General features: G+C 45.9%; 1 protein-coding gene across 4 annotated transcripts in view; it reads right to left on the reverse strand.

Moving 5' to 3' along the window:
* Positions 1-26440, reverse strand: part of col4a6 (collagen, type IV, alpha 6) — a 409834-nt gene that overhangs the window by 61064 nt on the left and 322330 nt on the right. For all 4 annotated transcript variants that reach the window (XM_078412091.1, XM_078412093.1, XM_078412090.1 and 1 more), the window contains 5 exons: positions 25821-25928; positions 17393-17614; positions 16165-16326; positions 7481-7651; positions 4493-4636 (listed from right to left, as the gene is read on the reverse strand). In XM_078412091.1, coding sequence (XP_078268217.1) covers positions 4493-4636; positions 7481-7651; positions 16165-16326; positions 17393-17614; positions 25821-25928 — 807 coding nt within the window. The remainder of the gene's footprint in view (positions 1-4492; positions 4637-7480; positions 7652-16164; positions 16327-17392; positions 17615-25820; positions 25929-26440) is intronic.

A 26440-nucleotide genomic window follows, 5' to 3' on the forward strand; every position in this document is an offset into this window, starting at 1 on the left:
GTATCACTCTGTGACTCTATGAAGGGCCTGTTTCCACACTGTATCATTCTGTAACTCTAACATTCATCTCTCGGTTAGCAATGATCGGCTTATTGTCACACTGCTCTGTCAGTGGGAGATTGTGGTGCATATTGAGGCTGCTGCAATTCCCACATAACAACGTGAATGACAAGGTAGACACAAAATGCTGGAGTAACTCAGCGGGTCTGGCAGCATCTCCAGAGAGAAGGAATGGGTGACGTTTCAGGTCCAGACCCTTCTTCAGACTGTGAATGCCAACATTCACTGTTTTTGAAAATGATATGTGTTCAGTTCTGGGCACCATGTCATAGGATAGATGTTGTCAAGCTGGAAAGAGAACAGAGAAGGTTTACGAGGATGTTGCCCAGACTAGAGGGTGTGAGCTATAGGGAGAGGTTGAGTAGGCTGGGTCTCTATTCCATAGAGCGCAGAAGGATGAGGGCAGATCTTATAGAGGTGTACAAAATCATGAGAGGAATAGATCGGGTAGTTGCACAGAGTCTCTTGCCCAGAGTAGGGGAATCGAGGACCAGAGGACATAGGTTCAAGGTGAAGAGGAAAAGATTTAATAGGAATCCAAGGGGTAACCTTTTCACACAGAGGGTGGTGGGTGTATGGAACAAGCTGCCAGAGGAGGTAGTTGAGGCTGGGACTATCCCAACATTTAAGAAACAGTTAGATAGGTACATGGAGAGGACAGGTTTGGAGGGATATGGACCAAATGCACACAGGCGGGTCTAGTGAGAAGGCAGGCACAGGTTACTAATTGTGGATGATCAGCCATGATCACAATGAATGGCGGTGCTGGCTCGTATGGCCAAATGGCATCCTCCTGCAACTATTTTCTACGTTTCTATGTTTCTATGAGTTTGTACGTTTTCCCTGTGACTGCGTGGGTTTTCTCAGAGATCTTTGGTTTCCTCCCACACTCCAAAGACATACTGGTACGTAGGTTAATTGGCTTGGTGGACTTGTAAATTGTTCCCAGTGTGTGTAGGATAGTGTTAATGTGTGGGTCGCAGGTCAATGCGGGCTCGGTGGGCTGAAGGGCCTATTTCCGTGCTGTATCTCAAAACTAAACTAAAATAATCTACGTGTGTCTTCATGTAAGATCAATCCGACATAGTGTCTCCATGTAAGATCAACCCGACATAGTGTCTCCATGTAAGATCAACCCGACATAGTGTCTCCATGTAAGATCAATCCAACATAGTGTCTCCATGTAAGATCAACCCAACATAGTGTCTCCATGTAAGATCAATCCAACATAGTGTCTCCATGTAAGAACAACCAAATGACCTCTTGCCTCAAAGCCTTGCATGTTTTTTTACTTTCAGATACTGATTAAACCTTCCTTCTGGAGGAGACCAGAGAATCTGCATTGACCACTACACTTGAAGGACCATTCCAAACGTGACCCTGTGCTGTGTGTTTCTTCGTCACACTCTGTCTCTTTTGCAGTCACCTTCACTCTATTACTTCCCACTCTTGACCTCTCTGCCAATGGCAAGAATGTTTCTCTCTCTACTCTGTACAAGGCTTCTGTAAAGTGCTTTATTTTAAATGTAAGTGCTGTTATTTAATCTCCTCTCAATCTCTTGAGGCAGTGCAACGTAGGCTCACGAGATTGATCCCGGGGATGGCGGGACTGTCATACGAGGAAAGATTGAAAAGACTGGGCTTGTATTCACTGGAGGCCAAATCACTGGATGGATTTAAGAGAGAGTTAGATAGAGCTCTAGGGACTAGTGGAATCAAGGGATATGGGGAGAAGGCAGGCACAGGTTACTGATTGTGGATGATCAGCCATGATCACAATGAATGCCGGTGCTGGATCGAAGGGCCAAATGGCCTCCTCCTGCACCTATTTTCTATGTTTCTATGTTTCTTCTGTTCCGTAGAAAACAATACCATTGAACCAAGTTCATCCACCTTTTAAAATCATATCACTAAGGTAAATAGACAATAAATAATTTGGCCCTTCGAGCCAGCACCGCCATTCACTGTGATCATGGCTGATCATCCACAATCACTACCCTGTTCCTGCCTTCTCCCCATATCCCTTGACTCCGCTATCTTTCAGAGCTCTATTTAATTCTCTCTTGAAAGCATCTGGAGAATTGGCCTCCACTGCCTTCTGAGGCAGAGAGTTCCACAACTTCACAACTCTCTGGGTGAAAACGTTTTTCCTCATCTCCGTTCTAAATGGCCTCCCCCTTATTCTTAAACTGTGGCCCCTGGTTCTTCTCAATCCTCCCCAAAGCCCTTACATTTCATAGAGTGTGATGCAGAAAGGGATACAATAATCCAACTGTAGCTGAAGCTGTATTTTATAAAGGTTCATTCTTATTCTGTTGATCTTGTATTCTATGCTTGTACTTAGAGAGGCTGGCATGCCAAATGCTCTGGAAATCACTTTCTCAAAACTACCTCAACACTTTCAACAAACCTGCACAGATATATTGTTAGTTCTCATTCTTTCTAGCAACATGCATTACAAACATTTCTCAAAATAAAACTTCACCTGCCACTTACCCACCCTAGACTAGATGGATAAGTGGCAGTCCATATTTATGCCTCCATGTTTTGTGAATTAGCACACTTACAAAGTGTGGCATGGACATCCATGGATAAATCATTAGTACATTTAGAACTGAGATGAGGAATAACTTTTTCAGTCAGAGAGTTGTAAATCTGTGGAATTCTCTGCCTCAGAAGGCAGTGGAGGCCAGTTCTCTGAATGCATTCAAGAGAGAGCTAGATAGAGCTCTTAAGGATAGCGGAGTCAGGGGGTATGGGGAGAAGGCAGGAACGGGGTACTGATTGAGAATGATCAGCCATGATCACATTGAATGGCGGTGCTGGCTCGAAGGGCCGAATGGCCTCCTCCTGTACCTATTGTCTATTGTATACATACGAAGGAAGCCGTGTTTCTGCTACTGACCTGTGGGGATCATTACTGACCATTTCCCTCCTGTTCTAAAAACCTCAAAGTATTATGTATTTTTAATGTAGCAAATTGATTTTAGGCACTATACCATTACACCATTACACTTGTATTCACTAAATATCTTATGGCAGTTTGGAACAAAATCTAAAAATATAATTTGAATCTTCGATATTTTATTAATCATAGTAAAGTGGGGACTGAAGTTGCTACAGTGTACAACTGAAGGTGGTGACTTCCTGTTTGTGTATCTCATCTCAGGATGCCATTATAAACAAAAAACATCTGTAGTTGTACAGGGCCCTGGTGAGACCACATCTGGAGTTGTACCGGGCCTTGGTGAGACCACATCTGCAGTTGTACCGGGCCCTGGTGAGAACACATCTGCAGTAATGTGGACAACTGGTAAAACAACTAGGAGAAAAGGAAGGGGGAAAGGAGGGAAGAGGGGAGGCGAGTGGCGTATGAGAAGAAGTTACTTAAAATGAGAACATTCCATGTTTCTTCCTGCTGGGATGTAAGCTACCCAAGCGAAATGTAAGATGTTGTTCCTTCAGTTTGCATAAGGCCGCTCGCTACCTGACAATAGAGGAGGCCCAGGACAGAAAGGTCAGTATGGGAGTGGAAGGGGAGTTGAAAGGGTTAGCAGCCGGGAGATCGCGTAGTCCAAGGAGGTCTCAATGTAAGTGTTCAGCGAAACGACCGCCGAAAACAAAACAAATAATTAAAGCTTTTAATCCTATAAATGTATTCCAACAGAAATGAAATGTTTCCTCAACTAAACTGAGAAAAAACAACAAAAGTACTGAAGAAACTCAGTGGGTCAGGGAGCATCTTTGGCGGTAATGGATGGATGATATTTTGGGGTGAGTTGATGCCAGCTCCATGGTGCAGTATATGTGGACTCTTGCACTACTCTGACAGAAGCCGTCTTCTTAGAAGTCATGCAAGGTTTTCTTAAGTAATGACCTCATAGAAACGTATAAATTTATAAAAGGACTGGACAAGCTAGATACAGGAAAAATGTTCCCAATGTTGGGGGAGTCCAGAACCAGGGGCCACAGTCTAAGAATAAAGGTGAGGCCATTTAAAACTGAGGTGAGGAAAATCTTTTTCACCCAGAGAGTTGTGAATTTTTGGAATTCTCTGCCACAGAAGGCAGTGGAGGCCAATTCACTGGATGAATTTAAAAGAGAGTTACATAGAGCTCTAGGGGCTACTGGAATCAAGGGATATGGGGAGAAGGCAGGCACGGGTTACTGATTGTGGATGATCAGCCATGATCACAATGAATGGCAGTGCTGGCTCGAAAGGCCAAATGGCCTCCTCCTGCATCTATTTTGTATGTTTCTATGTTTCTGACCAGTGCAGAGCACATAATGTGGGATCTGTGCCACACATTTGGGTTGGGACCTTTCTTCAAATGTTTCCTACCTCTGCCCCCCTTCCCCCCCCCCCCCCCCCACCCACCCCCAATCCCACAAGAGGAGGATTAATCTACCCGTGTCAGAGTTTGAGACTCACCTTTCTCCCCAATCCTGCCCGGGGGACCTGGGTAGCCTGGTCTTCCTGAACTTCCGGTTTCTCCTTTTCTCCCATCGTATCCTGACGAACTTGGAAGGCCCCGCGTTCCTGGGAATCCAATCACCCCAACGTGGCCCTTTTCACCTGTGCCAAATCAAGACATGATATAATAAGCACCATTAACCTCACACTGGGCCACGTTTAAATCATCGTAAAGTTATGTCAGTGAAGCTTAAAATCAAAGCAACATGATTGTATCTCAAACCCATCGAGTCCGCACTGACCAGCGATCCCTGCACATTAACACCACCCTACACACACCACTAGGGACAATTTACTTTTATACCAAGCCAATTAACCTACAAACCTGCACGTCTTTGGAATGTGGAAGGAAACCGAAGATCTTGCAGAAAACAAATGCAGGTCACGGGGAGAACGTACAAACTCCGTACAGACAGCACCCGTAGTCAGGATGGTCTCTGGCGCTGCAAGCGCTGGGAGGCAGCAACTCTACCGCTGCGCCACCGTGCCACCCTAATCTGTGCTGAAAAAGCTGCACTTGTCACTGATAATAATTTCCTGAGGGTTTGAAGTTAATTTGGAGGGGCAAATAGAGAATCGTTTAAAATAAGTGATGCACAGCTGAGGAAATGGACTCTTCCAGAAGCTGGAATCTACCCGGTAAACTGTTTTTAAAAATCCTGGATTCGTAAATTGCTCAAAAAAACACCGATAGGATCAAAAGAATGTAAAAAAAGCTATTTTACCTCAGCAGATTATATATCGTGCTGGGCACACCAAGAAGACATCAGAAAAACATTCCATGTAGATTGGGATCTCATAATGTCAACAGGTCCTAAGTGATAGGCGCAGAATTAGGCCATTCAGCCCATCAAGTCTACTCCACCCTTCAATCATGGCTGATCTCTCTCTCTCCCTCTTAACCCCATTCTCTTGCCTTCTCCCCATAACCTCTGACACTCGTACTAATCAAAAAAATATCTATCTCTGCCTTAAAAATATCCACTGGCTTGGCCTCCACAGCTTTCTGTGGCAAACAATTCCACAGGTTCACCACCCTCTGTCTAAAGAAATTCCTCCTCATCTTCTTCCTAAAGGAACATCCTTTAATTCTGAGGCTGTGACCTCTAGTCCTAGACTCTCCCACTAGTGGAAACATCCTCTTTGCATCCACTCTATCCAAGCCTTTCACTATTCGGTACGTTTGAATGAGGTCCCCCCATATTGTTCTAAGCTCCAGCGAGCACAGTGGCGCAGCGGTAGAGTTGCTGCCTTACAGCGAATGCAGCGCCGGAGACTCGGGTTCCATCCTGACTACAGGTGCTGTACTGTGTGGAGTTTGTACGTTCTCCCCGTGACCTGCGTGGGTTTTCTCCGAGATCTTTGGTTTCCTCCCACACTCCAAAGACGTACAGGTTTGTAGGTTAATTGGCTGGGCAAATGTAAATAAAATTTGTCCCTAGTGGGTGTAGAATAGTGTTAATGTGTGGGGATCGCTGGTCGGCATGGACCCGGTGGGCCGAAGGGCCTGTTTCTGCGCTGTATCTCTAAATCTAAATCTAAATATTTATTTATTTCATATTTCATATTTCAGATACAGTGCGGAAACAGGCCTTTTTGGCCCACCAAGTCGGCACCGCCCAGTGATCCCCGCACATTAACACTATCCTACACACACTAGGGACAATTTTTACATTTACCCAGTCAATTAACCTACAAACCTGTACGTCTTTGGAGTGTGGGAGGAAACCGAAGATCTCGGAGAAAACCCACGCAGGTCACGGGGAGAACGTACAAACTCCTTACAGTGCAGCACCCGTAGTCAGGATCGAACCTGAGTCTCTGGCGCTGCATTCGCTGTAAAGCAGCAAATCTACCGCTGGGCTACCGTGCCGCCTACTACAGGCCTAATATCTACAGGCCCAGTGCCGTCAAACGATCTTCACAGAGCCTGGGTCTCTGGTTCTGCGAGACAGCTCGAGCGAGCAATGCTGCACCTCTGAGCAACAGTGCCACCTTGTGAATTCCCTCGGTGAAGCGATCAGAAAGGAAATGGTACAGTTATCAGGCATATTCTCCAAAACATGCTGGAGCAGTGGATGTACCATGGTGGAGGTAGGATGTTAACATCTTTGTTTCTGCACATCCTGACAATGAATTGGCAGCAGAAATGAAGGTCAGCAATGTTGCCATGAAAAAGGTGCACGGCTGCTTTGAAAGGTTTCTGCCTTTAGTGCTCCCCAGTAGCTTGTAAATAGCACGAGCAGGCACACATGTGTAGACTAACTAACCCTGCATACTTTTCATATTAGTGCCTCACTGAAATTGCTTTGTACATTTGGAAGGTAAGTCAAGTGCAAAGCTTCAGCCGCCTCTGTGTGAAACAGAGAAGGTTCTCCATCAGGCACTCGGCACTGGGACCAGGAGAGGACTTGGATTGGTAAGTTCTAATTCAATAACAGCACGATAACAGCGATTTACATTCATGTTAGCGATGCGGTCGGTGTCTTAATGATCTTGGAGCTGGAATTGGATCTGTTTAGTTTATTGTCACATGTACTGAGGTACAGAGAAAAGCCTTTGTTGCGTGCTATCCAGTCAGCAGAAAGACAAGACATGATTACAGTTGAGCCATTCACAGTGTACAGATACATGATAAGGGAATAACGTTTAGTGCAAGGTAACGCCAGTAATGTCCAATCAAGGATAGTCCGAGGGTCACCAATGTGGTAGATAGTAGTTCAGCACTGCTCTCTGGTTGTGGTAGGATGATTCAGTCATCAGATGGCAGGATACAAAGCTCAAATTCACTATATTTGCACTTTGCCCAGATTTCTGCCGCACACCATCAAACTCACCATCAATTTGTTGATGCCCATCTTGCACAGCCTTGGAGTCAAGATGCAAAAACAAAGAGGCTCTTGTGAAATGCCCATTAGTAGTAATGATGAGATGAAAGCAGTGTACCTTTTGGTCCATGTGGACTGTATGACGTCTCACGGCCAGGTTCCCCTGGGAGTCCCGGGCGTCCTGGAGACCCAGGGTAACCGGGATTTCCCGACATTCCTGGGAATCCCTTCATGCCAGACGGTCCGGAAGGTCCACGATCTCCGATGAAGCCCTTGGGTCCTGGGAAACCTGCAACAAAGACCATTCACTTTTGAAATCGAACTTTGGAGAGCAAGGTGGAAAGGCATGATGTTTGGCCACTACAAAACTACCAACGCAGTCAGCAATTTCCTCCCTCTTTGCAGCTTAATTGGTTAGCATTTGCCGGGTTGACAAAACCCCCTCTCTGCTTCGATTCTTTCACAATAGATTTTACTTTGCAAATTCTGCACTCCTTCCGATTAGACTTCTCAAGAAGATAGACTTGCTGGTCCTGACATGTCCTGATGTGTCACACTGCGTTTGGACAATTACCATCCATTATCCAATATTTTATGTTTTTGTCATGTCCTGTGGGAGCTGAGTGAATGTTGACAACAGAGTGTCTTGCTGCTCTCCACAAAGGCCCTGCATGTTCTCCCTGACTTTTGACAGCTCCTCCCTCCACGTCTTCCCCCATCACCCCCACTCATCTTCAATTTCCCCTCGAACCAGAGAAACAATCTAGCCCTCAGTATTAATCACATGGACATCACCTGCACCTATTTTCTATGTTTCTATGATTCTATCATGTCTACTTCAGGGTAAGGGGAGTGGGAAACGGTGCTCACACAACGACAAAGTAGAGGAATGGTTACAATAAAATGTGGATAGAGTGGATGTGGAGAGGATGTTTCCACTAGTGGGAGAGTCTAGGACCAGAGGCCACAGCCTCAGAATTAAAGGACGTTCCTTTAGGAAGGAGATGAGGAGGAATTTCTTTAGTCAGAGGGTGGTGAATCTGTGGAATTAATTGCCACAGAAGGCTGTGGAGGCCAAGTCAATGGATGTTTTTTAAGGCAGAGGTAGATAGATCCTTGATTAGTACAGGAATGAGTGACGTTTCGGGTTGAGACCCTTCTTCAGACTGATGCTTGATCCGAAACGTCACCCATTCCTTCTCTCCTGAGATGCTGCCTGACCCGCTGAGTTACTCCAGCATTTTGTGTCTACCTCCGTTTTAAACCAGCATCTGCGGCTTTTTTCCCTACAGGTGTCAGAGGTTATGGGGAGAAGGCAGGAGAATGGGTTTAGGGGGGAGAGATAGATCAGCCGTGATTGAATGGCGGAGTAGACTTAATGGGCCGAATAGCCTAATTCTTCTCCTATCACATGAACTTACGAAGACCATTTCGCAAGCGTGTGTTTTAAAGAGAAAGGCCTGTTAGGGTCATCCTTCCCGACAACCTCCTTGCTGATCACACCATATCAGGTTGCCATCAAGGCATTGAAGGAGGATCCCCTTGTCCCAGAAGATATATAAATGACATACAATGCATTATAGTGGGGTCGGACAATGCATTATAGTGCAGCGCCGGAGACCCGGGTTCCATCCCGACTACGGGCGTTGTCTGTACGGAGTTTGTACGTTCTCCCCGTGACCTACGTGGGTTTTCTCCGAGATCTTCGGTTTCCTCCCACACTCCAAAGACACTATGTTAATTGGCTTGGTAAATGTAAAAATTTGCCCTAGTGGGTATAGGATAGTGTTAGTGTGTGGGGATCGCTGGTCGGCACGGACCCAGTGGGCCGAAAGGGCCTATTTCCGGTTCCCTCCCACACTCAAAAAAAATAAAGGTTTGTAAGGTAATTGGCTTTGCTAAAATTGTAAATTAGACATAGAAAATAGGTGCAAGAGGAGGCCATTTGGCCCTTTGAGCCAGCACCGCCATTCATTGTGATCATGGCTGATCATCCACACTCAGTAACCTGTGCCTGCCTTCTCCCCATATCCCTTGATTCCACTAGCCCCTAGAGCTCTATCTAACTCTCTTTTAAATTCATCCAGTGAATTGGCCTCCACTGCCCTCTGTGGCAGAGAATTGCACAAATTCACAATTCTCTGGGCCTGTTTCCATGCTGTATCTCTAGAGTCTAAAGATGGAACTCAAGGTCAATTCTGGTAATACAAGATTAGGGATATTATTTGGAGTTAGGCACGTAACTTTCTAACCTATTTAGGCAGCTTGGTGCCACAGTGCTTCCAATCTGCAAAGGTAGCCTTGAAAAAGCACTTTAATTGTGCCAAGGCAAAAGCTGATGGATTATTTTTTTCCATTTTCCTTTTCACCAACAGCATCGTAAATGTGGATGGATTTTGTATATCGTTATCTACCTGGATGTCTGATGTACACACTTGGCATCTACAACCAGGGACATGAAATTAGAAAAAATAAATTGGATGCAGCATGTCGAGATGTAAAAATCTTGTGAGCATTTCAATTCAATTCTTGTACCATTGCCCATACTGCAAGCTCTCAGAGGACTTTGCTGGTAAGTTAATATCCTAGAGGTACAGGTAGGTTGTACAGACGGGAGAGATTCCAGGTTTGTCCCTGATCCACAGGAGAAGTCTTTTGAACACCAGACCACTAGACTTGAGACCACCGAAGGAAGTGAGGACTAAGCAACACTAAGCAACACAAGGTTGCAACACTCACCTTGTAGCTTCACACATTAACAGTGGCACCCTGGTCTGATCACTGGCACCTGTGCTGGAGTTAGCACAATACTAGCATCTTCAGGATAATGAGGGTGTGAAGGAGCAGCAATGGCCAAAAGAATCTAGTGCAAGGTTCCTGACTTTAATCGTTAACTGTTTTTCTTTCCACTGATGCTGCCTGCCCTGCTGCGCTTCTTCTAACCATTTTCCTACATTCCCATTATCTGCAGTTTCTTGTTTTAGATTTAGATAAGCAACAGTCCCTTGCTTATATTCAAGGTAATGCAATGCCGGCTGCTTAAAAGGTCTTCGAACTGAATAAAGGAGAGTAGCTGTTAGCTTACTAAACGAGTATAGTTTTGGCCCAATGCAGAAAACCTTTATCTGCATGAAATAAAATGCGCCTGGATCATAAGATCATAAGTGTTTGTTTTTTTTTAGATTTAGAGATACAGCGTGGAAACAGGCCCTGCAGCCCACTGAGTCCGTGCCGCCCAGCGATCCCCGCACATTAACACTATCCTACACACACTAGGGACAATTTTTACATTTACCCAGTCAATTAACCTACAAACCTGTACGTCTTTGGAGTGTGGGAGGAAACCGAAGATCTCGGAGAAAACCCACGCAGGTCACGGGGAGAACGTACAAACTCCGTACAGACGGCGCCCGTAGTCAGGATCGAACCTGAGTCTCCGGCGCTGCATTCGCTGTAAGGCAGCAACTCTACTGCTGGGCCACCGCAGCATAGGAGCAGAATTAGGCCATCCGGCCCATCAAGTCTACTCTGCCATTCAATCACGGCTGATCTGTCTCTCTCTCCTAACCCCTATTCTCCTGCCTTCTCCCCATAATCTCTGACACATGTACTAATCAAGAATCTCTACCTTAAACATATCCACTGACTTTGCCTCCACAGCCTTCTGTAGACCAACACTAGTGTAGGGCCGGTGAACATTGTACGGACTTCCATTAAGTGCATAAGTGCTCAAGAGCACAGTATCTTTGACGGCCGCGACTAACTCTCGGTCTCTGCACCACAAAATGGGGAATATTGAGAAGGCACAATGCTGCTCACCAATGGCAAAATTGGGGATAAAGTTGGTTATAATTTAACTCGCTAACTAGAAAAGCAGAATGCATCGGTTCAATGGGGCAATCACTTAAAAGTCAGGCAGTGCAACAAGTTTTATAAATAGTTTAGATGTGAAAAAAAATATTTTTGAAGCCATAAGTAGCAATGACCAGACGTTACTATCACTACCACAGATATTTAAGCCATCATGTTAAGAAGCCAGGACAGTTTGAAAACAAGCATCACATCAATAGTCTGGTAGCAATTTATCCATGTTAATTTGAAAGACATGTTCACAGCTGAGGCTGGTGAACCACAGCTTTAGCCAGAAGCATGATTACAGTGGAGCCTGCTCATTTCTTGGAAAAAAATATTGATGTAGTCTGACTTTGTAGTTTTAAGTCCAAATGTTGGTGGGTTCATGAGGACAGGGTGTAAAGAGAGTAAGTTAGGAATGAAGTGTGTAAATCCCCACACGATATGGTCAGTTTCAGGGTGTCACATTGGAAGAAGCCAGAGACAGTTGCTTCTCTCTTGCTATCATGGAGCTTGCCTGTTCCTCAATCATCTCCCAGTAGTTTTCAGCATGACATTCCCCACAACTCGGGCAAAGTGTCCGTCTCCCTCCATCTCTCAGGTGGTGCTGTGAAAACTGGAGTGTCTCGGATCGATTGAAAGAGGCAGATTGAAAATGCACCTCCTGAGATGTGTTGAGTGTACAATTAAGAGATGATAATCAGCGGGCTCCACTCTATAAGCAGAATGCATACAGCAACGACCTAAGCTTTAGAAAGCAGGAGGGTTAGGCCATTTTGCTTGAAGCTACAGACAACTTCCCTCTCACCTGCACAGCCTACATGCAGTGACCGCACCACATTCGATTGAGACCAGATATGGAAAGTTGGTGGGTGATGAATGAAACAGAAAGCATGGACAACATATGTGAATAGATGAACAGAAAGAGTCAATAATAATGGAAGAATTTCCCTCCAAAATATACCAAGAGATGACAAGCCCAGCCCAGGTGACTATTTGTGTGCCAGCCACAGAAGCAGATCTACAACCACACATTACAATCGCCCCATAACCTTAAATCTCTACTCCTACAGTAACATTACTTACTTTAACCATGATTTTCATAAACTATTCTCTTATCATGTATCTACACACTGTAAATGTCTCGATTGTAACCATGTATTGTCTTTCTGCCGACTGGATAGCATGCATCTAAAGCTTTCCACTGCACCTCGGTTACGCCTGACAATAAACTAAACTGAGCTAACTGACCCCCCTCCCACAGAACGTTACATAATCACAGACCTGCTACCAAATCAGAAGGTGTTACGTTCAAACAATAGCGTTGTCTGTAATTACCCACTAGGGACAATTTTTATATTTACCACGCCAATTAACCTACATACCTGTACGTCTTTGGAGTGTGGGAGGAAACCGAAGATCTTGGAGAAAACCCATGCAGGTCACGGGGAGAACGTACAAACTCCGTACAGACAGCACCCGTAGTCGGGATGGAACCCGGGTCTCCGGCGCTGCATTCGCTGTAAGGCAGCAACTCTACCGCTGCACCCAGCTTCTCCAGCAGATTGTTGATAGCTCCAGATTCCAGCATCTGTACTCCGAGCGGCTCTGGACACTAACCATGAGATGCACCACTTTAGTCATCATGCCGATGACTAAAGTGCATGGTACTGTTTATTGAGACTTTTGTTCCTGTATCCACTTCCCTGCCTGTTTATTATATTAAATCAGATACTTTTCTATGATTCCATTAAACAAACAAAAGGACCTAACAGCCTTCTTCAGCATGGTTAAAAACTCCATGATTTGAGTTTTATGATCTCTGCAATCTGAGCGGATGCTTGGGTTCATGACATCAACTCGTTAAATATTAAAGAGGAAAATGGGATGGTGATTTAGAAGTTTGGATTCATCCCCTCAGATCTGAAATTTAATGGAAATGAAAGCTGTGCATTAGTCTGAAGAAGGGTCTCGATCTGAAACGTCACCCATTCCTTCTCTCCAGAGATGCAGCCTGTCCGGCTGTTACTCCACTATTTTGTGTCTATCTTCGGTGTCAGGTTAGGTAAGAGGGAAGTGCAACGAGACCTGGGTGTCCTTGTACACCAGTCACTGAAAGTAAGCGTGCAGATACAGCAGGCAGTGAAGAAAGCTAATGGCATGTTGGCCTTCATAACGAGAGGATTTGAGTATAGGAGTAAAGAGGTTCTTCTCCAGTTGTATAGGGCCCTGATAAGACCACATCTGGAGTATTGTGTACAGTTTTGGTCTCCTAATTTGAGGAAGGACATCCTTGCAAGTAAGGTAGTGCAGCGTAGGTTCGCGAGATTGATCCCTGGGATGGCGGGACTGACATATGAGGAAAGATTGAAAAGACTAGGCTTGTATTCACTGGAGTTTAGAAGGATGAGAGGGGATCTTATAGAGACATATAAAATTATAAAAGGACTGGACAAGCTAGATGCAGGAAAAATGTTCCTAATGTTGGGGGAGTCCAGAACCATGGGCCACAATCTTAGAATAAAGGGGAGGCTATTTAAAACTGAGGTGAGAAGGAACTTTCTCACCCAGAGAGTTGAGAATTTGTGGAATTCTTTGCCACAGAGGGCAGTGGAAGCCAAATCACTAGATAAATTTAAGAGAGCTCTGGCGGCTAGTGGAATCAAGGGATATGGGGAGAAGGCAGGCATGGGTTACTGATTGTGGATGATCAGCCATGATCACAATGAATAGCGGTGCTGGCTCAAAGAGCCAAATGGCCTCCTCCTGCACCTATTTTCTATGTTTCTAAACCAGCCTCTGCAGTTTCTTCCTACACAACAATCTATTTTGTTGTGCATTTTCTAGCGTTGAAGTTTTGATGTCAGACGGGAGTTCCTGCGTCTTTGTGTTTAGTTGCGATTTATTTTTAGTTCACCTTCCTCCAAAAGATTTGCGGGGTGAGAACTCTCTACGGTCCTAAGTCCAGGCACCACCCCGTTGAGCTGTTTTATTCCTAATCCCAAAATGTTCTGGAGTCTGATGGCCAGGATTATCTCCATCCCACTCCCCCTCCCCACCTCTCCTCACTCACTTTTCATTTGTAGACAATAGACAATAGACAATAGGTGCAGGAGGAGGCCATTTGGCACTTCGAGCCAGCACCGCCATTCAATGTGATCATGGCTGATCATCCATATTCAGTACCCCGTTCCTGCCCTCTCCCCATACCCCCTGACTCCGCCATCTTTAAGAGCTCTATCTAACTCTCTCTTGAAAGCATCCAGAGAATCAGCCTCCACTGCCTTCTGTGGCAGAGAATTCCACAGATTCACAACTCTCTGGATGAAAAAAGTTTTTCCTCATCTCCATTCTAGATGGCCTACCCCTTATTCTTAAACTGTGGCCCCTGGTTCTGGACTCCCCCAACAGTGGGAAGATGTTTCCTGCCTCGAGCGTGTCCAAACCCTTAATAATTTTATATGTTATAAGATCCCCTCTCATCCTTCTGCATTTGGGCGTGTTTGGTGGCCAGTTTTTAACCAGGTGCCTGCACGGAATAGCAAACTATTGCCAATCCCCTCCAGCTGCCATCTACTGCAAGGGAACAGTGAGGCCCAATGACAAGAAACAGATGGAATAAACTGCAACCCTTCCCCAACTAACACACACCCTCCAGTGAGGAGCTCAGGAAACACAAACACTGGAAGAGGAGGGAAATTAAACGAAAAGGACTTTATGGCTGATTAAAAAGTATCTACTATTTTAATACTTGCCACAATCAGATATGTGGCTGATTGTGCCTGAATATGCATTATTGTTCAATTTAGTATCCAAATTGCTGGCGGTACTCAGTGGATCGAGCAGCATCTGTGGAGATGGGGTAGGAAAGATCGATCCTGATTTCAGATTGACCAAAAGGCACCATCTTTTCCCACCCCCACCTGGATCCATCTGCCCAGTTTCTTTGTCTACCTCCAGCTATCACCCGCCTGCCACTATTCACCCCTCTCTCACTTCACTCCGTCTGCAGGGTCTTGACCCCAGGGTTGCCAACTTTCACACCAAATAAGGGACAAAAGGTGATGTCACCGCCCCGCGCCCCACGTGACCTCACCCAGCCAGCGGCCACGTGCTCCCGCTCCACCAATGGCGGCCGCCCGGGCCGGGAGGCGGATGGCTACGCAACCTCCATTAGTCGGCGCCCGGGCCGACACTGTCCGGGCCTGCAGCGGCCCCTGGGCCTACAGTGCACAGGCCTGCAGTGTCCCGGGCTACATTGTCTGGGCCTTCAGCAGCCCCCGGGCCAAATATGGGACAAGGGCGGTCCCTTACAGGACAAACCAATTTAGCCCAATATACGGGATGTCCCAGCTAATACGGGACAGTTGGCAACCCTACTTGACCCTAAGCACCGACAATTTCTTCCCCTCTCCCCCCCCCCCCCACCCCACATACAAGTGCTGCTCCACCCGCTGAGTTCCTCCAGCTGGAGTAAGTCAGCAGGTCAGGCAGCATCTCGGGAGATAAGGAACGCTTCAGGTTGAGACCCTTCTTCAGATCTTTGGTGTAAACCAACATCTGCAGTTCCTTCCTTCACATCTGGGGAGTTCCTCCAGCAGTTGTTTATTGTTCCAGATTCCAGCATTTGCACGCCCATGTAAATTCAATGTAGGGTTGTAATTACCAATGCCTCGATAAAGCTCAGTGGCAAAGAACCAAGGGGAAATAAAACTGCACACCTGTAAACTGTCTCAGTATAATGTTCCGCGGACATGTACTCATTATACGCTGCATTGACTTCTCTTGTGTGTTTGTATTCATGCCCCAAAGCAGAATATCCTACATGCTCTTTAACTATGTGGCTTTGTGCCTCCTGTATTTCATCTACTGGTTATTTGTGGAGAAGTCACTGGACGTCTGAGGGCAGTACATAGAAGCTGAGGGTAACCGACTTCACTCGAGTCTCACCTGATTGTCCGGGCTCACCAGGTCTGCCCACTTCTCCCCCCAGCCCTGGTGATGTGTCCATTCCATCTGCACCTGGCGGTCCGGGCAGGCCTCGGAGACCAGGGTAGCCTGAATTTCCTCTTTCACCCTTTGGGATTTGGCGCCCAGGCCGACCATCAAAACCTGGCAGGTTTCAGATTTTTTTAACAAAAGACAGTTAAAGAGACTAAGATTAGCATTCAATGTCATGGTTTTTTAAAAACATATCTCCGAGTGTAACAGTGTTTTAAAATATCTCTCAAAATGCTGCGATCCTCCGCTGGGGTTGAGGATGACTTCATTGAAGTCAGTTCCTCGTCCACCTTGGTGGTGGGAAACTCTTGGGTTCACCAGAGCAAACGGAAGGGCCAAATGGCCTCCTCCTGCACCTATTTTCTATGTTTCTATTTTTCTATGGACGAGGCTTCCCTCAAAATCCATTAGTGAGACCCTCTTCCCGCTCGTCTTCCCCTCTCCTTTGCTTAGTTCCAGCTTCCCATGACCATCTCCAGCAACACTGCCCATCTCTCCAAGGAATCCGCCTACAGTGAGCTTAACCCAGGGCTGTGTCCTACAGCAGTGCGTGCCGCCCAACCACAGTCCCCAGGTGTCGACCGTAGTCACAGGGATTGACTCTGTGGTCCAGCCCACCAAAGGCATGAAGGTTTCATGCATACACGTGACTCCAGATAATGGGCACTTGAGCTTTCCTTGATCCAGTGGTCTATCCACGTTTCATAATCGGACATGCATTGAACAATGAACACCAGTTGGTGAATGCTGAGCTGCTTCAGGTACCAACATGGTGAAGATCTCATTGAGATTAAGAGGAGGAAGCCCAGTGCACTTTCTCAGGCAAATCTTGGTTCTCTAGTTCTTGTTGGTGTTCTATGCTCGAAGGTCAGTGTCAGATTGGGGGCTACTGCCAGTCTATAAACTCACTGCATGTTAACATCTCAAGAATCTATTAGGGCCTCTGCTAATCAAAATCTACAGTAGTTTGAGCCGATAAACAAGCATAATCTGAAACTTTACCTCTCGGGGAAAATGACACATGTGCTGGCAGCATCTCGGGAGATCATGGATAGGTGACCCTAAAAATGTGGCTATCTATGTTCTCCAGAGATGCAGCGTGTCCTGCTGAGTTACTCCAGCACTTTGTGCCTTTTTGCGTATTAACCCGCGTCTGCAGTTCAGGGGTCTACTTTACCTGTCGGGCCTGGTAAGCCAGAACCTCCTGGCGCTCCTTTTAATCCTGGTGTTCCAGGTTGACCAGGGAAACCTGCAGCACCAGGCCGTGCACCGTACACCTCTCCTGGTACTCCTTTCTGACCTGGAGAACCAGGAATACCAATCTTTCCAGGAGGACCTTCATTTCCATCCAGTCCGGGAAGTCCTAGAAGCCCATTGTCGCCTGGTATTCCACGGAACCCTGTAAGACCAAAGCAAAGTCTTAACTTAGTTAGCAATTAGAGAGAGTTGCAGCAGGCAGTGAGAGTAAAGAACACAGAACTTTATCTACCATTCAAATTTAAGGCTCTGTGACCCAAAGTATAAAAAGTGAAATATCCTCTGCTCCAATCTTATCCTGGTAGAAACAGAAAAACCAATCCACCTGCCACAAAAAAAAATGTGCCCTGGCTATTTAATGAAGAACCACAGAACACTGAGAGATGAGAGCAAATATCTTGGAAGACATAGATACATCATAGAAACATAGAAAATAGCATAGAAACATAAAAAGCATAGAAACATAGAAAGCATAGAAACATAGAAACATTGAAAATCGGTGCAGGAGGAGGCCATTTGGCCCTTCGAGCCAGCACCGCCATTCATTGTGATCATGGCTGATCATCCACAATCAGTAACCCGTGCCTGCCTTCTCCCCATATCCCTTGATTCCACTAGCCCCTAGAGCTCTATCTAACTCTCTTTTAAATTCACCCTGTGAATTGGCCTCCACTGCCCTCTGTGGCAGAGAATTCCACAAATTCACAACTCTCTGGGTGAAAAAGCTGTCAGTTTCATGTTCGTCAATGCCCACGTGGTTAGCCTCCTGAAGGGGGTTGCTGACTTTCCTACACGTGAGTTGATTTCCTCATCAGGTAGGTGAATTTGTTGGCAGTTTTAGCAGAGTAGTGTTTAGGGTGATTTCAGTGCTGGAGTGCAGTCCCACTGACATATAACAATAGTCTTCTTGATGCTGATTGTCAGTCAGTATTTGTTGAAAATCTGCTCGTTAGCCCCTTCAGCACTTCTTCCATTGGGACGATGCGTGTGGCATCAGTTTTAAATGGCCGCCCCTTTATTCTTAGACTGTGGCCCCCATGACCCACAAAGATTATTGGGTGGACAACCATTTTGTGAAGTCTGAATGTAAAAATACATTAAACTGAAAGTGGGTTCTCAATTAGATATGCCTCCCAACCTTGATAAATGCAGATATTTCCTTTATCAGAATATTTTTCAAAGCCACTATGTGATTGTGGTTGATTTGATGTTTCTTATGCTGTAACTACTTGTCAAAGGTCGTTGACACAAAGTGGAGACATTCAAATTCCCAGAAATTGTCCCAGGAATCACATGTCCCTCAGATTTAATATATTGGACCCACAAGACTTTTCATTTAAAGGAAAGTAAAGTTTCCATGAGTACCCGTAACTTTGATACTTGAAAATGCACACCTGCAGATTCAGGGACAGTTTCTTCCTGGTTGTTATCATCCTACCACAACCAGAGAGCAGTCCTGACCTACCATCTACCTTATTGGTGACCCTCGGACTATCCTTGATCGGACTTTGCTGGTTTTACCTTGCACTAAATGTTATTCCCTTACTATGTATCTGTACACTGTAAATGGCTCGATTGTAATCCAGTCTTTCCACTGACTGGATAACTGTGTATCCAGTCTTTCCACTGACTGGATAACTGTGTATCCAGTCTTTCCACTGACTGGATAACTGTGTATCCAGTCTTTCCACTGATTGGATAACACACAACTAAAGCTTTTCACTGTACCTCAGTACACAACTGTGAACTGTAAATATTAGAAAGTTAATTTGCTCATTCGGCTAAGTCAGTGTCACACTGAAATGGTAGCAAATATTCAGGAGAAACCATACAAAGTATGGCCCTTGCTGTTGTGTGCATGTGGATCAAACAAACTGGTTTCAATTGAAACTCAGTGACTGAGAAAACAAGAGAGGCAATGCAGACAACCTTGGTGAACAGGTTACAATATAGTCCTTGACTAGAGAACAATTATAGGAGATACTGTGGAAAGGTATTAACTGGTGCCCGGCTCCAAGATGTCTCAGACGGACTTCAGAACATCCTCGAGAGGGAAGGTGAACAGCCGGAAGTGGTTGTGCATGTGGGCACAAACGACATCGGGAAGATGAGGAAGGAGGTTCTGCAATGTGAGTTTAGAGAATTAGGAACGACTGAAAAGCAGGACTTCTAGGGTGGTTATCTATGGATTGCTTCCTGTACCTCGTGCTAGTGAGGGCAGGAACAGAGAGATGGGGGATCTGAATGTGTGGCTGAGGGGCTGGTTCAGGGAGCAGGGATTTAGATTTTTAGACCACTGGGATCTCTTCTGGGGTAGGGGTGACCTGTACAAAAGGGACGGGTTACACCTTAACAGGAGGGGGACCAACATTCTGGCAGGCAGGTTTGCTAGTGCTATAAGTGTGGCTTTAAACTAAGTAGTGGGGGGGAGGGGTTGACAAATTTGGAGTATAAGGGTGGAGTTAAAGGGGAAGAGAGTACGGGAAAAGTTACGAAAGACTCCCGAATTAATGGGACGGAAAGGTCAAGAAGGGATAAGAGAGCAAGGTCAGGTGAAATAGGAACCGGTGTGAGAGGGGAGGTGAATACCAAATTAAAATTGTTGTATACGAATGCGCAAAGTATAAGAAATAAAGTGGATGAGTTTGAGGCTCAGTTAGATATTGGCAAGTTTAATGTTGTGGGAATCACAGAGACATGGCTGCAACAGGATCAGAGCTGGGAGCTGAATATTCAGAGGTGTACGTCCTATCAAAAAGACTGACAGGTGGGCAGAGGGGGTGGGGTAGCTCTGTTGGTAGGGAATGAAATTCAGTCCCTTGCGAGGGGTAACATAGAATCAGAAGATGGAGAGTGATTGTGGATAGAACTGAGGAATTGTAAGGGTAAAAAGACCCTAATGGGAGTTATCTACAGGCCCCCAAACAGTAGCCTGGAGATAGGGTGCAGGTTGCATCTGGAGTTAAAATTTGGCATGTAACAAAGGTAATGCTACAGTGGTTATGGGAGATTTCAACATGCAGATAGACTGGGAAAATCAGGTTGGTACTGGACCCCAAGAAAGAGAGTTTGTGGAGTGCCTCCAAGATGGGTTCTTAGAGCAGCTTGTACTGGAGCCTACCAGGGAGAAGGCAATTCTGGATTTAGTGTTGTGTAATGAACTGGATTTGATTAAGGAACTCAACGTAAAGGAGTCATTAGGAGGTAGTGACCATAATATGATGTTTAAATCTGCAATTTGAGAGGGAGAAGGTAAAATCAGAAGTGTCAGTATTGCAGTTCAGCAAGGGGAACTATGGAGGCATGAGAGAGGAGCTGGCCAGAGTTGACTGGAAAGAGACCAGGGAAGACGGTGGAAAAACAATGGCAGGTATTTCTGGGAATAATCCAGAAGATGCAGGATCAGTTCATTCCAAAGAGGAAGAAAGATTCTAAGGGGAGTAAGAGGCAGCCGTGGCTGACAAGGGAAGTCAAGGACAGTATAAAAATAAAAGAGAAGTATAACATACCAAAGATGAGCGGGAAACCAGAGGATTGGGAAACTTTTAAAGATCAACAGAAGGTAACTAAAAAGGCATTATGGGGAGAAAAGATTAAGTAGGAAGGTAAGCTAGCCAAGAATATAAAGGAGGATAGTAAAAGCTTGTTTAGATATGTGAAGAGGAATTTATTATGGGGACCAATGAAATGGCAGACGAGTTGAACAGGTACGTTGGTTCTGTCTTCACTGAGGTAGACACAATCTCCCAGATGTACTAGAGAACAGAGGACAGAGGACCTAGGGTGACGAAGGAACTGAAGGAAATTCACATTAGTCAGGAAATGCTGTTGGGTAGACTGATGGGACTGAAGGCTGATAAATCCCCAGGGCCTGATGGTCTGCATCCCAAGATACTCAAGGAGGTGGCTCTAGAAATTGTGGACGCATTGGTGATCATTTTCCAATATTCTATAGATTCTGGATCAGTTCCTGTGGATTGGAGGTTAGCTAATGTTATCCTACTTTTTAAGAAAGGAGGTAGAGAGAAAGCAGGGAATTATAGACCAGTTAGCCTGACATCAGTGGTGGGGAAGATGCTGGAGTCGATTATTAAAGATGTAATAGCGGCACATTTGGATAGTAGTAACAGGATTGGTCCAAGTCAGCATGGATTTACGAAGGGGGAATCATGCTTTACAAATCTGGAATTTTTTGAGGATGTAACAAGTAAAATGGACAAGGGAGAGCCAGTGGATGTGGTGTATCTGGACTTTCAGAAAGCCTTCGACAAGGTCCCACAGGAGATTAGTGGGCAAAATTACAGCGCATGGTATTGGGGGGAGGGTATTGACACGAATAGAAAATTGGTTGACAGACAGGAAACAAAGTGTACGGATTAACGAGTCCCTTTCAGAATGGCAGGCAGTGACTAGTGGGGTACCGCAAGGCTCGGTGTTGGGACCGCAGCTATTTACAATATACATTAATGACTTAGATGAAGGAATTAAAAGTAACATTAGCAAATTTGCAGATGACACAAAGCTGGGTGGCAGTGTGAACTGTGAGGAAGATGCTATGAGGATGCAGGGTGACTTGGACAGGTTGGGTGAGTGGGCAGATGCATGGCAGATGCAGTATAATGTGGATAAATGTGACGTTATCCACTTTGGTGGCAAGAACAGGAAGGCAGATTTATATCTGAATAGTGTCAGGTTAGGAAAAGGGGAAGTACAACGAGACCTGGGTGTCCTTGTACATCAGTCACTGAAAGTAAGCACGCAGGTACAGCAGGCATTGAAGAAAGCTAATAGCATGTTGGCCTTCATAATGAGAGGAGTTGAGTATGGGAGCAAAGAGGTCCTTCTGCAGTTGTACAGGGCCCTGGTGAGACCACACCTGGAGTACTGTGTGCAGTTTTGGTCTCCTAATTTGGGGAAGGACATTCTTGCTATTGAGGGAGTACAGCATAGGTTCACAAGGTTAAGTTCCGGGATGGCGGGACTGTCATATGATGAATGAATGGAATGACTGGGCTTGTATTCACTGGAATTTAGAAGGATGAGAGGGGATCTTATAGAAACATATAAAATTATTAAGGGATTGGACACGTTAGATGCAGGAAACATGTTCCCGATGTTGGGGGAGCCCAGAACCAGGGGCCACAGTTTAAGAGTAAGGGGTAGGCCATTTAGAACTAAGACGAGGAAAAACTTTTTCACACAGAGAGTTGTGAATTTGTGGAATTCTCTGCCTCAGAAGGCAATGGAGGCCGATTCACTTGATGCATTCAAAAGAGTTAGAAAGAGGGATATGGGGAGAAGGCAGAAATGGGTTACTGATTGTGGATGATCAGCCATGATCACATTGAATGGCGGTGCTGGCTCGAAGGGCCGAATGGCCTCCTCCTGCACCTATTGTCTATGTATCTGTGTATTCAGAAAAATCCAAAGTAATAAAATGACCACATTCACTGTTATAAATCTCATGCCAATTGTTGCAAAAGGACACTTCTTGGGCACTCTTTGAACCTATCTAATATAAATTCAGTTGCTTTAAATATATACTACATATATTTTTTCCATAAAAATAACAAGACTATAAATCTTCCATCTGGAACCCATGGATCACATTAAATCTATGATTTTCAGCCCACCTTTCAGCATTAAATTTTAAAACCTCAAATGGAGGTTTAGTTTAGTTTAGTTTAGAGATACAGTATGGAAACATGCCCTTTGGCCACTGAGTCCACGTTGATGTCAGTTCACAGTTCAGTTCAGTTTGGTTTATTGTCATGTGTACAGTGAGGTACAGTGAGGTACACTGAGGTACAGTGAAAAGCTTTTTGTTACATGCGATCCAATCAGCGGAAAGCCAATACATGATTACAATCGAGCCATTTACATTGTACAGATACGTGATAAGGGAATAACGTTTAAGAAAAATTGCTGTAGGAATAGAGATTTAAGAATGTGGAGTGATTGCCATATGTTATCTAGGGTTGCCAACTGTCCCGTATTAGCCGGGACATTCCGTATTTTGGGCTAAATTGGTTTGTCCCCCTTGTCCCGTATTAGGCTCGGGGACCGCTGTAGGCCCGGACACTCTGGGCCCGGACATTGTAGGTCCGGAGGCCCGAGCACTCCCAGACGGAGGTTGCGTAGCAACCCGCCCTCCCAGCCCGGGCGGCCGCCATTGTTGGAGAGGGAGCACGTGACCGCTGGCTGGGTGAGGTCACGTGGGGCGCGGGCCGGTGACGTCACCGTATCCCTTATTTGGGAGTGAGATAGTTGGCAACCCTACCATTATCACACATTCTCATCCACTCCCTACACACTCAGGGCAATAGGCACAGCCCAGATAACCTACTAACCCATGCCTTGGGCATGTGGGAGGAAATCGAGGTATCCAAAGCAAACTCCACACAGACAGTTGTTGAGATCAGGATCGAATCTGGATCTCTGGCATTGTGAGACAGCAACTTTACTAGCTGGGTTGTTTCAGTGAAATCAGAAGTAACACCCTTGGAAGTAGCAAGAATGGGAATTAATACATATTCGCTTCCAATAGCTTCCCCCTCCAACTTCACTGACTTGAGACTTTAGAGATACAGCACGGAAACATGGCCTTGGACCCAGCGAGCCCGTGCTGACCATCGATCACCACGCACACCACACTGCCCTACACTCTAGGGACAATTTACAATTTACAGCAGCCAATTAACCTATAAACCTGTACGCCTTTGGAGTGTGGGAGGAAACCGGGGAAGCTGGAGGAAACCCACGTGGTCACAGGGAGAACGTACAAACTCTAGACAGACAGCAACCGTAGTGGGGATCGAACCCGAATCTCTGGCGTGTAAGGCAACAACTCTACTGCTGCACCACTGTGCCACCCACTGGCTTCTTGTGTGACATGTTGCATTGATCCTGTGAGGCACAGCCAGGATTGAATGGCGGAGTAGACTTGATGGAGCGAATGGCCTAATTCTGCTCCTGTTACTTGTGACCTAACTATGAACGATTCTCTTGCTGATCATGAAACTGTTTGTGTTGCAATCACCATGACGTGGCAGGAATTCCATCCTCAATTCTGATTCCTGCTGCAGATTTGGGCACCGGGCTCATTGTAATCTCCGAAAACTCGGACTGGTTTCACCACCTACACAGGGGGCTACACAATTAGGGGTGCCAACTGTCTCACTCCCAAATAAGGGACAAGGTGATATCACCGCCCCGTGGCCCACGTGACCTCACCTAGCCAGCGGCCACGTGTTTCTGCTCCACCAATGGCGGCCGCCCAGGCTGGGAGGCGGGTTGCTATGCAATCTCCGTTATGCGGCGCCCGGGCCTCCGGGCCTATACTGTCCGAGCCTACACTGTCTGGGCCTACAGTGTTCGGGCCTACAGCGCCCCCCCGGGCCTACAGCGCCCGGACCTACAGCGCCCCCCCGGGCCTAATATGGGACAAGGGCGGTCCAGTACTGGACAAACCAATTTAGCCCAAAATACGGGATGTCCCGGCTAATACGGGAAAGTTGGCAACCCTACCAACAATCCTGTATTATGGAATTGTAATTTGCTCAGATGAAAGGGTGGCTTTTCAATGCTAAACCTCATGGGATGCCTTTTAACCCATTCCCAAGCAGTGGGAAAGCCAGGTTGTTGAAGATTCTAAGAGCATCCTGCTTCCACACCATGTGCATCTAAAAACATGAAGCTTCAAATACTAGATGGCATAGCTTTAAGGAGAGGAGAAAGGTTCAACTGGGGTGTGCGGGGTAAGATTATTTTACACAGATTACATAGAAACGTGGAAAATAGGTGCAGGAGGAGGTTATTTGGCCCTTTGAGCCAGCACCGCCATTCATTGTGATCATGGCTGATCATCCACAATCAGTAACCTGTGCCTGCCTTCTCCCTATATCCCTTGATTCCACTAGCCCCTAGAGCTCTATCTAACTCTTTTAAATTCATCCAGTGTATTGGCCTCCACTGCCCTCTGTGGCAGAGAATTCCACAAATTCACAACTCTCTGGGTGAAAAGGTTTTTCTCACCTCAGTTTTAAATGGCCTCCTCTTTATTCTTAGACTGTGGCCCCTGGTTCTGGACTCCCCCAACATTGGGAACATTTTTCCTGCATCTAGCTTGTCCAGTCCTTTTATAATTTTATATGTCTCTATAAGATCCCCTCTCATCCTTCTAAACTCCAGTGAATACGAGCCCAGTCTTTCCAATTTTTCCTCATATGACAATATCCCTTTTTGACCCCAAATAAATAAATAATGCTAAGATGTACGGAGTGCCCTCCTACTGTCGTCAGATGCTCAAGTGTATGACTCTTAAAAGCCACAAATGGATCAGCACATACCAGGAGGACCTATTTCACCCAACAAGCCTGGAGTTCCAGGGAATCCCTTTGGTCCATTCAATTCTGGTCGCCCTGGACTGCCCGGAATTCCTGGTTGACCTTTTGCACCTAAAGGATATTTCACCGCAAAGAACCGAGAATGAATGATTGAGGAAGAAATCAAGCTGATCAATATTTTTCTTAATAACAACTTCAAACTGTTAGCATCTTACTTCTTCTAAGTCAAGCTATATAAAAGAATATAGACACAAAATGCTGGAGTAACTCAGCGGGTCAGGCAGCATCTCTGCAGAGAAGGAATGGATGACGTTTCGGGTCGAGACCCTTCTTCGGACTGATGTCAGGGGAGGGGGCGGGATGAAGATAGAATGTAGTCGGAGACAGTAAGACTGGTGGGAGAACTGGGAAGGGGGATGGATGGAGCGAGAGGGAAAGCAAGGGCTATTTGAAGTTAGAGAAGTCAATGTGGTGTAAGCTGCCCAAGCGAAGTATGAGGTGCTGTTCCTCCAATTTGCGCTGGGCTTCACTCTGACGATGGAGGAGGCCCAGGACAGAAAGGTCAGATTGGGAATGGGAAGGGGAGTTGAAGTGCTGAGCCACCGGGAGATCAGGTGACGTTT

The sequence above is a fragment of the Rhinoraja longicauda genome, chromosome 15 (genome assembly GCF_053455715.1).
Source record: "Rhinoraja longicauda isolate Sanriku21f chromosome 15, sRhiLon1.1, whole genome shotgun sequence".
NCBI lineage: Eukaryota > Metazoa > Chordata > Chondrichthyes > Rajiformes > Arhynchobatidae > Rhinoraja > Rhinoraja longicauda.